At 40.9% G+C, this 13,250-nt stretch overlaps 1 protein-coding gene across 2 annotated transcripts in view; it reads right to left on the reverse strand.

Moving 5' to 3' along the window:
- Positions 1 to 13,250, reverse strand: part of Cd44 (CD44 molecule (Indian blood group)) — an 88,093-nt gene that overhangs the window by 43,461 nt on the left and 31,382 nt on the right. For both annotated transcript variants that reach the window (XM_028766923.1, XM_028766922.1), the window contains exons 2-4: positions 10,507 to 10,672; positions 6,807 to 6,943; positions 1,192 to 1,260 (exon numbers count right to left, since the gene is read on the reverse strand). In XM_028766923.1, coding sequence (XP_028622756.1) covers positions 1,192 to 1,260; positions 6,807 to 6,943; positions 10,507 to 10,672 — 372 coding nt within the window. The remainder of the gene's footprint in view (positions 1 to 1,191; positions 1,261 to 6,806; positions 6,944 to 10,506; positions 10,673 to 13,250) is intronic.

Below are 13,250 nucleotides of genomic sequence, written 5' to 3' on the forward strand. Positions count from 1 at the left end.
CCATTTAATCTTGATGTGTAAAATTGGGAGTTAAGTTTTCAACACATGAATCTGTGGCAGGTGTGCAGGGTACATATTCAAACCATGGTATTGATAAAAGTTACATAAACCTGGACTTTGGAGGAAATTTTTAGAAACCATGGAAACTGAGCGTTTCTCAAGCATCTGATGTGGGCCAAGTGTTCATGAAACACATTAGAGTTGCATGATAAATTCTTATATGTTGTATCATTATACACAAGAGAAAACTGAAGGTTAGGGAAAGTTATTGCTGTATTCTCACATGCCAGCTGTTGGGATGCAAAGCATCCTGTGGCTGCTACAGGCACAGGCCAAATGAGAGGCTGGATTTACACAGTCTGCGAAGGCATCACACTACTGCTGCCCCTATGTCCACATCCTCTGCTGGGAGCTAGCTCCAAGGAAGCAGAAATGGAAGCAGAAGCAGAAATCAGCCTTTTCCAACATTGCTCTTCCTCCCAATGAGAGGGGGCACAGAAGCAAAGCCTCTAGGGTTATAAGTTAACTTGCTGGAAAGCTCTGAGAAGGGTTTTGCATCTTCTAAATTGGCACATGCAATTCTCTATAGATGATCTGAGGTGGGTGTGGCATAAATGGTATTGAAGCTCACATCAGGAAGCCTGTGTCCATCATAATCGTGTACATCAGCTTTACAACCAGAGAATTCCCAAGTGGAAGTCTCCACCCTTGAGACTGATTTACTCTCTGTTAGACAGAACACAGCTCAGATGCACAGTCTTCTATAAGTTGAAAATATTATTTACTTTTTCTTTCACTTTAAATTGATTTTTAAGGTTGCCCTCAATTTATGACAAGTGATGTTGGTTGTCCATTTGCAGTCTCTTTTGCAAAACAAATGTATTTTAAGCAGGAGAGAGTCAACCACAAGAAAAAAAAAATCAAGTAAACTATAATGCTGTGGAATACACAGACTGACTTCCAAAATGTGGAAGTGAGTTTCAAATGACTGATATTTTAGAAACAAGGCATAGAGTAAATTAGAGAACAGCTTCAAGCCAGCATGGGAAATGGGAATGGGTTTGTGTAATCACAGATGTTCTTCCCTTAGGGATACGACTTAATAGCCTATGCGAATATTAACAATGAGAACATGTCAGATGCCTTCCCCAAGAACAAGACAAATCACCAGAGATGAGAAGGGGTACATACTTATGGTAACTGGTCCATCAAAGGAATTAGGTAGGTCTGTGACTGATGTACAGTCTTCTTCAAGAGGAGCTGTGAGGAAGGAAAACAAGAGTATGAAATAAAAATAAATAATTTAAACAAATTTCACAGCTGATGTGTCCTATCAGTCAGTTAGAATAACATTTACTCGAATTTATCCTAAATAGCTTTCTTTCCTGAAATTTGGTAAATCCAAAAGGGACACCCCTTTGTAAGGTGCTTTTACAATCTTATTTAACTTCGATAGTTTCAATGAACTTACTATTCCCACCACAGCAACTGCATTCATTAGGAAAGGCATGTGTTCTAGGTCAGGTGTGTAGACACTTGTAATCCCAGATCTGGGATAAACACCTTGGGCTATCCCAGAACAGTGGGAGGCAGGTATTCTGTGTCTGAACTGTAGCTGTTTTATGTTTAATTAGAAATAAGATAGACATAGGCCCATCTCTAATTAAGTATACCATTAGAGAGGATTCAAAACCTCTTTCCAATTAAAAAAGAAATATGTGATCATTGTGAAAAAAGTTAAAAATGAAGGCATGTATAAATGATCATGAGAAATAATTTATAATCCCAGATATCAAATTGAGTGATAAAAAACTGGTGAACACATACAATTGACATGAATATTGAAAGACTCTGAAGATTAAAACATTACCAATGGATTTACCTGATAATCAAAATATTTAGTAAGTAGCAAATCCCACCTTTTATTAAAAAATTAATGGCTTCATTAGTTTGGCTAATATTATGAGTGCTTTCTCCATGTGCAGGGCTTCTCAGTGTCCAGCTAGGGCTGTGCACCTTTGACATAGACACTCTTGCTGTCTTAGCATATATTATTTGGCTCTTTTTCTCTTCTCTTCTAGTTTTCTTTTACCCTGACCCCTTCTCTATGATTCTAAACTGTGATTTAGGCTAGCTGGTCGCCCACAGGTATTTCATGTAGCCTTCTGGCCAGTGCTGCCTGCTACCCTCAGAAGCCAGGACTGGTATTTTACCTTTCGTGTTATCTCCTAAATCCTAAAAGCAAACAAGGTTGACTTAACTACCACCCCAGCCATGCCTCAATCCTCAGTGTCCATCAGTGACTACAGAGCTCTCAAACCCCATAGAGCTATAAAACGATGTTGCTTTAATGTGGAAGTTGGTTCCATTTGTATACTTAAGGGCTACCCGCCTTGTTTGTTTTTCTGAAACACAGGCTGTTCTTATTCTCGTAGTTATCCTGCCTCAGCCTCTTGAGGGCTGGGGTTACAAGAGTGTTACCATCAGACTCAGCTGCACAACAACTTTTATAGTAAGCATTTCCAGTAAAATGTTAAATGAAAATTTGTTAGGTTAGTTTCTTCTGGAGATGCTTTCTGACAAAGATGAAAGAAGAAAGAGATTAATTGGTGGGTGGATACATATAGATATGTGTGGAGGTTTGGAGTGACAGAGGCAAGCAACTGGCTGACAACTGTCACAAGGAAGATAGATCACAAGCATTTTTAAGTTCCGTGTCGTAAACTGTTGCACACTCAGAACACAGGCAGAAACAAGCAGTTGGGCAAATAAGTAGTGGTTGCTTATCAGTAACTAAAAACCAAACATAAAGGGTTATTTTTTTATCTAGTCAGTTCTTTGAAAACAAAGCATGTAACAGCTGTAGACATTCAATAGTAAAAGAGTGGGTTTTAGGAAAAGCACTCTTGCAAAAGTTGCTATGAGAAAATTCATAAAGAGAACTTTTAAATGAACAAGTCACAAATAGCAAGGCCAGGATTCCAGCCCTTCCTGACACCTGTCACCATTGCATATCGGCTTTGCATTTCTTCTTCGTGTGCAACATGATCTAAAATTCTCTTGCCCATTTTACTTTACAGTGATTCATATGGTTCCCATACCCACCTCCTGTTTGCCAACCCATCACAGAGATGTGTGGGCTCTACAAAATGAGTACTAAGTCCTTCTGCTTGGGCCAAAACATTGTGAGAGAACAGACTCTTAGCATATATTTGTCAAATGAGAGGTAAAAAGAGGAATGATTTCAATTCTCCAAGAAGGTACATCTAACATGGTAACTGGAGTAACAGGAGTAAGCCTGGAAAGCAATGATCCGAGTAGTGATTATAGGATATTGGTTCATCCATTCTTTCTAAGGGCCACTCAACATATGCAGACCAAGTCATAGAAGGGAAAAAGGGCAGCCAAAAGATGAACCTGCTCCTATCCCTGAGTCTAAGGAATTCACAAGGTCTTAGAAAATTATATTTCTATAACTCTTTATTCCTTAAATATATTCTTCAAAACCCCCTTATTTAAGAGTAACAACAATATAAGCTACTGGAGAAATTTGGGAGGTATTATTCTCTTTGTCTTGGGGCTGAGCCAATCTGTGAGATGTTTTAGTATCCGAAGTGTGGAGCACCCCCAGAAATGAGCCTGTGAAATTTCCTGGAACAAAGTTGCGATGGATAGACAACAAATTGTCAACAAAATTGAGGGTGCTCTGTCGGTTTATGAGGGTGTTCACAGAGAGCCTCCTCACGCTCCATTTCACCTAAAATTTCATACACTAGTTAAATCTAGCCAGGGTGCCAAGATGCACGGTGACCCAAATATGTACCATATTCATTCATGCCCATGTCCACTCATGTGACCTCATTAGATGGAGCTTCAGTCTCTTAAGCAAGGCACAGCTGTGAGTATCACTGAGCACAGGGGGTTGTTGAATAAATACTAAACAGAGCTTCCCTGGAGCTGTATTATCAGAACAGTTGGCTCCACTGGCTCTAAAGGGTGAAGATAATAATTATTCAGTTTAGGTGCCAAGCTCTGGGTAACAGCTAGAAGGCACGTCCTCCAGGGTTGATAACTTATAGGTGTTCCATAAATAAATTCACTCAAATAAAATGAGTGAATGGACAAGTCACAAATGTAAAATCTGCTCCTTAATTCTTCCATAAGAAGAGAATGAGACATCTTACTGAAAGCAAGCTTTAAAGTATGAACATCTGTGTCCCTTCACCAGAAGTCACCAGACTCATCCATGTCAGGTCTTAGATACTGAGAGACGAGGCAGGAAAAAAAATATCACAAAGCCTTTTCTTCATGCTGACTTATTTTTCATTGGGAAGCCATAGAAATATGAGCAGGCTTTTAAGCTTGTAGAAGGTATCTGCTATGGTATTAACTGCTGCTTCCTCTCCCTGTTGTAGGTTTATGGGGCTCCCTTTCCCTGAGATCTTCTGCTTGCAGTCCTTGGGCTAGGTCGAGTCTAAGACTCTTCCCAAGACGTTCTTGGCAGGGAGCTGGACACTGCTGGGATCTTTAGCTCACTCCATACTCTGGCATCCAGGATATGCAATATGCTTATCCCCAGTTATAGTTATTCCTGTCTCTCCTTTCTGTATTTTGATATTATAGCTTCAAGAATATTGTTAATTCCTTTAAGACAAGAAACAGTTTTTGGTTCTTTCTTGTCCCCAATATAGTTAGCCCAATAGTGTGAAGATATTTCTGATAAATACTGTCTTTGAACTTAAATGGAAATTATAAAACTTATCAATATCAAGTCCATGTGGAAAATAGAAAAAAAAGGGGGTGACACTATATTTTTAAATGTGACTTCTTTTAATGGTCATTCGGCTATAAGGCAGATCTCTAGTACTTCTCCTGGTTTTCAACTGAACTAACACCTGCCTCTCTAAGGAGACCATGGACCGACCCCTGTGCTAGAGATGGACATAAACTCACAGGAAGGGTAGGAAGAAGAGCCGCAGCAGCTGTTTGCCTGAATCACTTCAACTCTTGGCCATAAAACAATATATGCTTTTGCCTGTTTCAATTATGTTTCTCAGAACCTTAACTCAAAGTGACACTGACTTGTAAAACCCCGGAGACTGTGTGGGAACACAGCCGTGTGGTTTATTGCATGCATTCACTGGACAAGATTCAGCAGGAGAAACAAAGCCAGAACTCAGAGACTGTGAGCAGCAGGGAGGATCACATCAAGATGGGTCTTTGCCACCTGTCCAGTTCCTTCACTCCTGACCCCATGCACCAAGATGGAATAAGCTTGACCCAGGGTGCTCTTTGCCTACTTCCTGTTTATCCATCTGAGTTTTGGGTCATGTTACTGAGTATAGACAGTGTCTTGTACAGTTTTGGGTGGAAGTACCCCATTTTGATCAAACTCCATGTGGTTTTTTTGTTCACATAATAGGGACAGGTAAACTTTCTGTGAATATTTGTCCTTGTTTTATGTTTGTGTCTCTCCATGCCCCATATATACTCGAAATAATTCACTGGGTTCATGTGCTGTATTTTAACTACTTAGCCTCAATGCATACATCCTCTTTCCCAAAACTCTAGATTTACCCTCTGCATTCCCACTCTGATCTTCAGTGCTTATGAAATGATGGGTGGGTGGCACTGACACAGCCTGGAGATACTTGATCTAATCTCTCCCAGTGCCCTTGATGTCCCATGTTACCTGAGAAGTTCACACTGATTTTATAGCCTACCACCATATTATACTATCTAAGGTTTCATGGAGATAAAGTCTTAAGCCACTTTCCAATCTAACATCTTCCTTCCATGTTTAAGGAAAACTTTCAGTCCTGGAAGATGTGACAAGTTCATCTCAAATCCATTCCAGCCACATCATTTCAACCCTTTGAGGAATAGAAGATACAGTTGACAAACTAAGACTTTTTATTGTTGGTATTTAAAACTTTGACATTTATGGTTTTAATTATTTTCAAATGACTGGACATTTTCAGTTCATAGAATTCTTTGTGTGTGTGTGTGTGTGTGTGTGTGTGTATGTGTGTGTGTTGGCTTGAATTAGGCTTGTAGGCACAACTTCTAAGCTCATGCTTGGAAAAGGTTTCATAGGCAAAGGAGGGAGCCTGGCATGTCTGTCCTCCCTTAGCGTTCTTATTCCCAATGATCTCAACTGTTGGGTAAGAGACCTTCAAGAAGTTCAAGAGTCTTTCATATCCTTCTTGCCAGTTCTCTAACTCCATTTATAAAAATACCCTCAGCCATTTGGCTTGTACCCCCAAATTATTAATAGATGAGTACTATGTTCCTTTAGAAAATGCTTCAATTTCCCAACACAACAAAGATTCTAGCTACCGTCCCCTATACCTCTCTAACTTCACTGCATGAAACCCTATCTTCTGACCACTGAGCTTTTGCCATGTTGAATTTCCTGGTATTTGTTGGGTAGAATTAAGATGTTCCTGATGCTGGCTTCATATGGCCTTCCCACCTGCCATCAGTTCTACCCTTTTACTTTGATCGTGGCTCTCCTAAGTACTTCCTCAGATGTACCCTCCCTGTTCACCTCTCAAATGAAAAGCATCCCTAAAGCTTGTGCCCTCCTATGCAGTCTCAGTCCTCATGTAAATAATTGATATTTAATTGTTCATCATCTGCTCCATACTTGTGGTACATTAGTACCATGAACACAGGTATCTAGCTCCTCCTTCTATTGCAGAAACCCTTAGGACTCATTTTGAGTAGAAGCTTCAGGAAACTCTGCCCATGCTTCAGCCAATGCTCCCACATGCAACCCCCAAAGCCATGTACTTAGAACCAACCTGAGGCATTGAAGCAATATGTGTCGTAGTGGGAGGTGTTAGACGTGAGGAGGATGTACACTCCTGTGTTGTTGGCCGCACAGATAGCGTTAGGGTGGATTCTCGGGATTACCACATTTCCTTCTATGAACCCATACCTGCCAAGGAAAAACAAGAAGCAATAGACATGCATAATTGGGATGCCATTTCATAACATCCCATCAAATGACATTTAATATCGCCCAACACTTTTCTAGGGATGGTAGGGGTTTCAACAACCGAATTATGTAAAACCCAGTAACAACAGCATAGGAGAGCGAGAGAGATGAAGACAGACAGAGGCAAAGCGATTTTATTTAAAGGCTGGAGACTTTTCTTGTTTTTTAGATAAACTTTTTTAAAAGGTCCATGAATACAAAACAATAGTTCCATATAAAATGTAAGGTCAGTAATGTTCTTAAAAGCATCAGGAAGCCTGGATTACAGAAGAAAGAAGTTACACTGTAAGACTTGACACCAAATTAGCTTTATATTTATTTTATTTATATTTAAAAATGACATAAAATGACCCAATCTTCCAGGATAACAAGTGAATTGGCCTTCTGTTCAGTCTAAGACTCCAGACCTGCCTTATTTTGCCATCCTCCTCTTCTTTCCTGTCCTCTCTTCTCCCTTGGGACTCTAATTTATTTACCCCACTATTACCAGCATGAAGCCTTGCTCCTGCGCTGAGCACTCAGCATGTCTGGCTTTGTGACCATCTGAGACCCACGGAGATAAATTTGCTATCATTGAGCTGAGAGCACCAGCAATTATGGAAGTACATGGCAGTAGTTCACTTAACAAAGTTCTCAAGTAACACACACTCCCACACCCCTCTAGGCGTTTCTGGAAGTCTGTTAGGTCTGGGGGCCTTTTCAGATACAATGAACATCAATCACTACCATCCTCAGAAGCACCCTAGTGGCCATAGCAGAGCTATAAAATGTCTCAAAACATGGATGTGGGCTGAGAAGACGTTACTCGAAAGGAAAAACAGCAAGAGAACAAAGAGGGAGATGCTAAATCAGCAGGGTTTGAGATGTAAGATGCAAGCTCCAGTGCACTTTCTTTTCCTTCTTTTAGCCTCTTCTGCAGGGGCAACAGAACCGACGGCAGCACCCTGCAAGACCTGTGGCAATGAGAATGACTTGGAAGCTCCTAGGCTCAAAGTCTCTCATTATGTGGGTGTTGAGGTGGAAGCTGGATGACTAACTCCCCATCCAAACAGACAGACTGGTTTCCCCATAGTCTCTTTAACTCAGTGGTGGGAGGGCACACAATTAAACGTTAATAAGTTCTCATGGACCTGAGAGCTGCCACTAATCAGGGCGGGGCAGACAAGACAGAAGTCGTTTCTGAGGCTTTGGCTGAGCCTGTAGGATGATTCCTTCTGTCTTTTGGCAGATATCCGATTCCTTAACTACCTGAGGAAAATTATGAAAATGAGTTTTGAAACACTTAATACCAGTTATGGGTGCGATGACAGATCTCTAAAGCGGAGGTTTTTTCTTCCTATTTTCTAAATAATACTCAACAGTGAAACTTCCACATCATGTTGACAAATTATGTACATGTGTATGTGTTTATGTATACACACACACACAACACACATGTGTGTGTGAAAGAGAGAGACATTCTAGAGTTGATTAAATTTCTCTGGGTAGGTTATTGTGATTTTTCACCACATCACTCTACCTGACACTTATACGTGCATGTACTCTCTGTGAATTGGGGGCATTAACATTTCTATGTATACATGGCCTCCATGAGTGACTGTCAACAAGGAGGAAAGACATAGTTAACAAGTCCTCGAATCCTCTCCGTTTATCCTCTGTCCCTTGGGAGAGCTTGGTCATTATGCTCAGACAGATCACATGCAGACTGCGACTAAGTACAAACAGTGTGATCCATGACAAGCTGTGAGGCTTGGTTGCTTCCCCTACAAAATGTCTTAGAAATAAACAGGGCAGTTTAAAGATTAAGGTAAAGGATGCCTTTGGGATTCTCCCAGCAGCTTAACATTCTGTATTTTCCCCCTTCTGGCTCTCAACAGGTAAAACAAAACAAAACAAAACAAAACAAACAAACAAACCAAAAAAAAAAAAAAGCCCTATTTCACAAGTATGTCTTAACTGCATTTCACAACCATGGACCAGCTTCCTAAAACCACTTTCTTAGCACAGTGACCTAGTCAGACCTCATTTTAAAACATAGCCTTGGGAGTAGAATAAACGTTTGGCTAACCGGCTATCCATGAAGCTAATGAGTCAGGGCCTATAGCTGTGGAGCCATCAGCTCTTCATTAACATCCCTCAGACGTAGCTCTGGACAGTTACAGACAGATGCCTAGCTGGCAGTGCTCAAGAGAACGCTCTTAAACAATGAAAATAGTCTCTACATAATCTATGCCATTTCATACAGCAGCCACCAGGCAATTGAAACTCAGCTAGTGCCATCAAAAAACTCATTTTCATATAACCTAATTTTAATTAACTTAAATATAACTCACCACATGTGGCTCATGGTTACCATATTAGGCAGAGCAAGAGTCTCAGTTGCCACTCAAGAGGTAGGTGCCTGAGTCTGTAACTAAGGGCTGGAGGTAGACGCAGTTAACTTCCGTTTAATAACTTCCATGAAGAGGACTACACTAGACTTTCTAAAAGCGTTGTTTGCATGTGTGTTGGCACACATGTGGGCACGGAAGGGAAAGGAACTACATTGCCTAAGCTATAGGTGAGGCGGGGATTCATAGCACTTATGAAGACTCTCTAGTTCTTCTAGTGAATTCAAATCACACTAATTACTCAATTGAGGTTGTTACTAAGTCCCTCTTCATGCACACTACTGGCCACAAAAGAAGTATACATACATACACACACACACACTCACACAGTAGAGACAGGAAACATAAAATGTGTATATGTATAAATGTATATACCATATAATATATTATATGTATGATATTATATAGTGTATATAATGTATGTGTATAATATATAGTATTATATATTATTTATATATAATAATAAGTAATATAAATTATATATGTAAAATGTTCCCTGCCTCTAGTGATTATCCTGGAGCAAAATGATTTGATGAAGGTCCTCTGGGGCCCTCTATACCTTGTAAAAGACTCTCAAGGCTTCTAATAATTACTTTAATGTAATACAGCTTTAAAACTTCCGTATCTTTTTACTTAATTTGTCAAACCATAGCAACATAGAAGCTCAACATAAAAGTTCAGAGAGAGGCGGGGGAGAGAGAGTGAGAGGTTTGAAGAACGTGCTTTGTGTCAAGTCTGCACAGCCAAGACTCTGCCAGCTACCTATTTATTTTAAACACTGTTATTTGGCTTGCGTTTTCTTGTGGTTCCGATTATGATACAGAATGCTTCTTCAAAGCCAGGAGAGTGCTACAGGAGCACATTAGGCAAGAGGGTTGCAACTGATATGACCCTAATGGCTTCCTCTGGCCTCCCTCCCTATGATTCACAAAGGTGTCTTTAGCAGACTTTAAATTCCAGTTGTCATACCGGTTTCAGTTTGACTTGGCTAAATTAATAGGTAGGGCTGCCTCTTTAGGGAAGAACTCATTCAACTGTCAGGGAGGAGGCTTCCAGCCATAAGCCCCACCCCGCTCCAGTGGGCTTTTCCCAATGAAGGTACTGGTCTCTTACCTGCAAGTTTCAAACCCCTTACTCAGGGCCACCTCCATCTGGGCCATGGTGGGCAAGGTGCTATTGAAAGCCTGGCAGAGGTCAGCTGCCTCAGTCCTGGAGATACTGTAGCGGCCATTTTTCTCCACATGGAATACACCTGCGTAACGGCAGGTTATATTCAAATCTGTGGGAGGAAACGGAAATGTTAGAGTCTTTTCCATAAATAATTTGCATGAAACCAGATCAATGATAAGAAGTGCTTTTAAATGAAGACATTAAAAAAGCCAAATGGGGCCTTGGGAGAAGCCAAACAGCAGGCTGGGGTGATGGCTCGGCCAGTGAAGTACTTGCCTTACAAGTATGAGAACTTGAGTTTAATCCCTCAAAATTCACACATAAAAAGCTGGGTATGGTGGCCAGTATTTGTAATATTAGGGTTGGATTGACAGGTGGATCCTATAGACTCACTGCCCAACCAGCTTAGCCTTCTTGGTGCATTCCAACCCAATAAGAGACCTTGTGTATAAAAACAAGATAGATGACACCTGAGGAATGAAAGCCAATGTTTTTCTCTTGTCTCAACATGCTTGTATAAACAGATACACAATTGTGAACCTACACACACATGCACACACATGTACACCCATGCATATACATGCATACACATGAAAACCAAGTAATTGCACATGGTATCTCACACTTGAAATTCCACACTTGGGAAGCTGAGGCAGGAGGATCACCTAAGTTTAAGACCAGCCTGGGCTACATAGTGAGTTGGGGTTAACTACAATGTACGACCTTATCTCAGAAATAACAACAAAAATCCAAATAAACGTCACTACTGACACAGCCTTCAAAACTCATTTTGGCTTTCCAAAGATAGATCAAACTTAAATCTGAGATGTGACATTATAAAGGACCCTCAAATCTGAGGTATCATATCATAAAGGATCCCCATCCTTAAAGTATCTTTATCAATAAAGAATTTTTTAGGCCCATTCTTTAAATTAATATAAACTCATAGGAAAGAGACAAAAAAAAATCCAGGGCAGTAATGAAGGAACACAAGCCAACTACTAAGAAAACCACACACACACACACACACACACACACACACACACGCCCGTGCGTGCACACAGCAGTATTTGGGACTCTGTTTCCCACTTCTTCTTGAATTATGAGTGCGTTTCCACAATCAGCTGGTGTTCCTCCTTACCTTATCACTCCTAACACTATATATTCAGCTGCACCCAGAATAAACTTCCTTCTGGTCAAGAACAATGTGATCTGGCTATGGTCTCTCACTCCCTCTCTAGCCTGGGAGCTGCTGGCTCTGCTCCAATTTCAAAGTTTTCCCTCAACTTCACTAGGCACTCTGAACAACTTCAGGCCTGAGAACACAGCCCTGCTTTCTTTTTTATGTGGAATGCTCTGTCCTTATAGTGGCAGGGATGGATCAATTATATTCGGAATTGTCACTCCACGACATTTTCTCTCAGCAGTGACTGAAGTGCCTGACTTTGGGTCTGGAGGCAGAAAGAAGTGTCTTTAACCTAGACTCGGGACCCTCCAAAGCTCAAGTCATTTGCCAACAAGCAAATTGAAGCTAGAGAAAGGAGGTGTCAAAGGAAGTGACTGTTTCTATCTAAAGCCGCATGCTCTGCCTGAACCTCACTTTGTTCTAGGTTTCATATCAGAGTAGATTGTAGTGGGAGAGAAGGGTTTTTTTTCCCCCTAAATTGTTTCTTGATGTCCTGCACTCCTGGGGTTCTGTCATTCATACCCTAAAAAATAAGCTTTGCTTATTTAAATAAATATATAAAAATATATTTAAATGTCAAGAAACAGAAGTGGGGGAGGGGGGAATAAAGCAACTTGCACAAGTCCCCAGCTTTTAGTTGGCTGAGGTGGGAACTCCTCTGGGTGTTTAATCCCCTTACACAGTGTTTTGAACCAGTTTCCCATGTGCCAAGAAGATCCTTTGTGTTTAGAACAGGGGAGAGGCACACCTAAACAACTGCTTCATGATGACAAAAGTGGGCCCATTACTATGAAACTGTGCAGGTGACAGTTTCCTTCTTCTAGAGCAGGAAGCAGATTCTGAAGTATCAGACAGATGCAAAACCAAGAAAGAAGACGCCCTTAAGAAGGCGTAAGCTGATGTCAGTTGGCTTCTTTTCCTTGGTTTCTGTTGTCAGCAAGCAGGTACCATAAAAACAAACAAACAAATCAAAAAAACAAAAAAACATGAAACACTGGAGCCAGAGGAATAAAGAAAGGGTGTTCTGTGCAGTTAATTCCTTATCTATGGGGCCCAGTGTGCTCTCGACAGGCACTCGTGCAATTCTTGGCCGGTTAAGCAATGAACACACAGAGGAAGGAAATGCACAAGGTCCCTTTGAAATGCTATTTATTTTTACTGACATTTGCAGCTTAGGTCTCAGTTGGCCAGTTTCACAAAGGGAACCTGTCACTCAGAGAGACAGCCCTTCCAGGGCCTCTACCTGCTCCAGCATACAGAAGAAAAAAGAGAAATGTTTAAATCAGCTTCTTGTAGGTAGTGCTGCTAGGGTGACTTCAGTCAGATGCCACCTGCCAGCTCCTGGCCCAGGTGGTTGCTGTCAACTCCTAGTTTAAAAATAAAGGCAGAGGCTTGGACAATGGTTTGGAGATGAGAGGCAGTTTCTTTCTTATGAAAATCAATTCTAGCTTGCCACCTGGCAGATTGAATATGCAAATGCAAGAGAACCCAATGCAAGCTG

Source organism: Grammomys surdaster, unplaced genomic scaffold, assembly GCF_004785775.1.
Source record: "Grammomys surdaster isolate TR1022 unplaced genomic scaffold, NIH_TR_1.0 170, whole genome shotgun sequence".
Lineage (NCBI taxonomy): Eukaryota > Metazoa > Chordata > Mammalia > Rodentia > Muridae > Grammomys > Grammomys surdaster.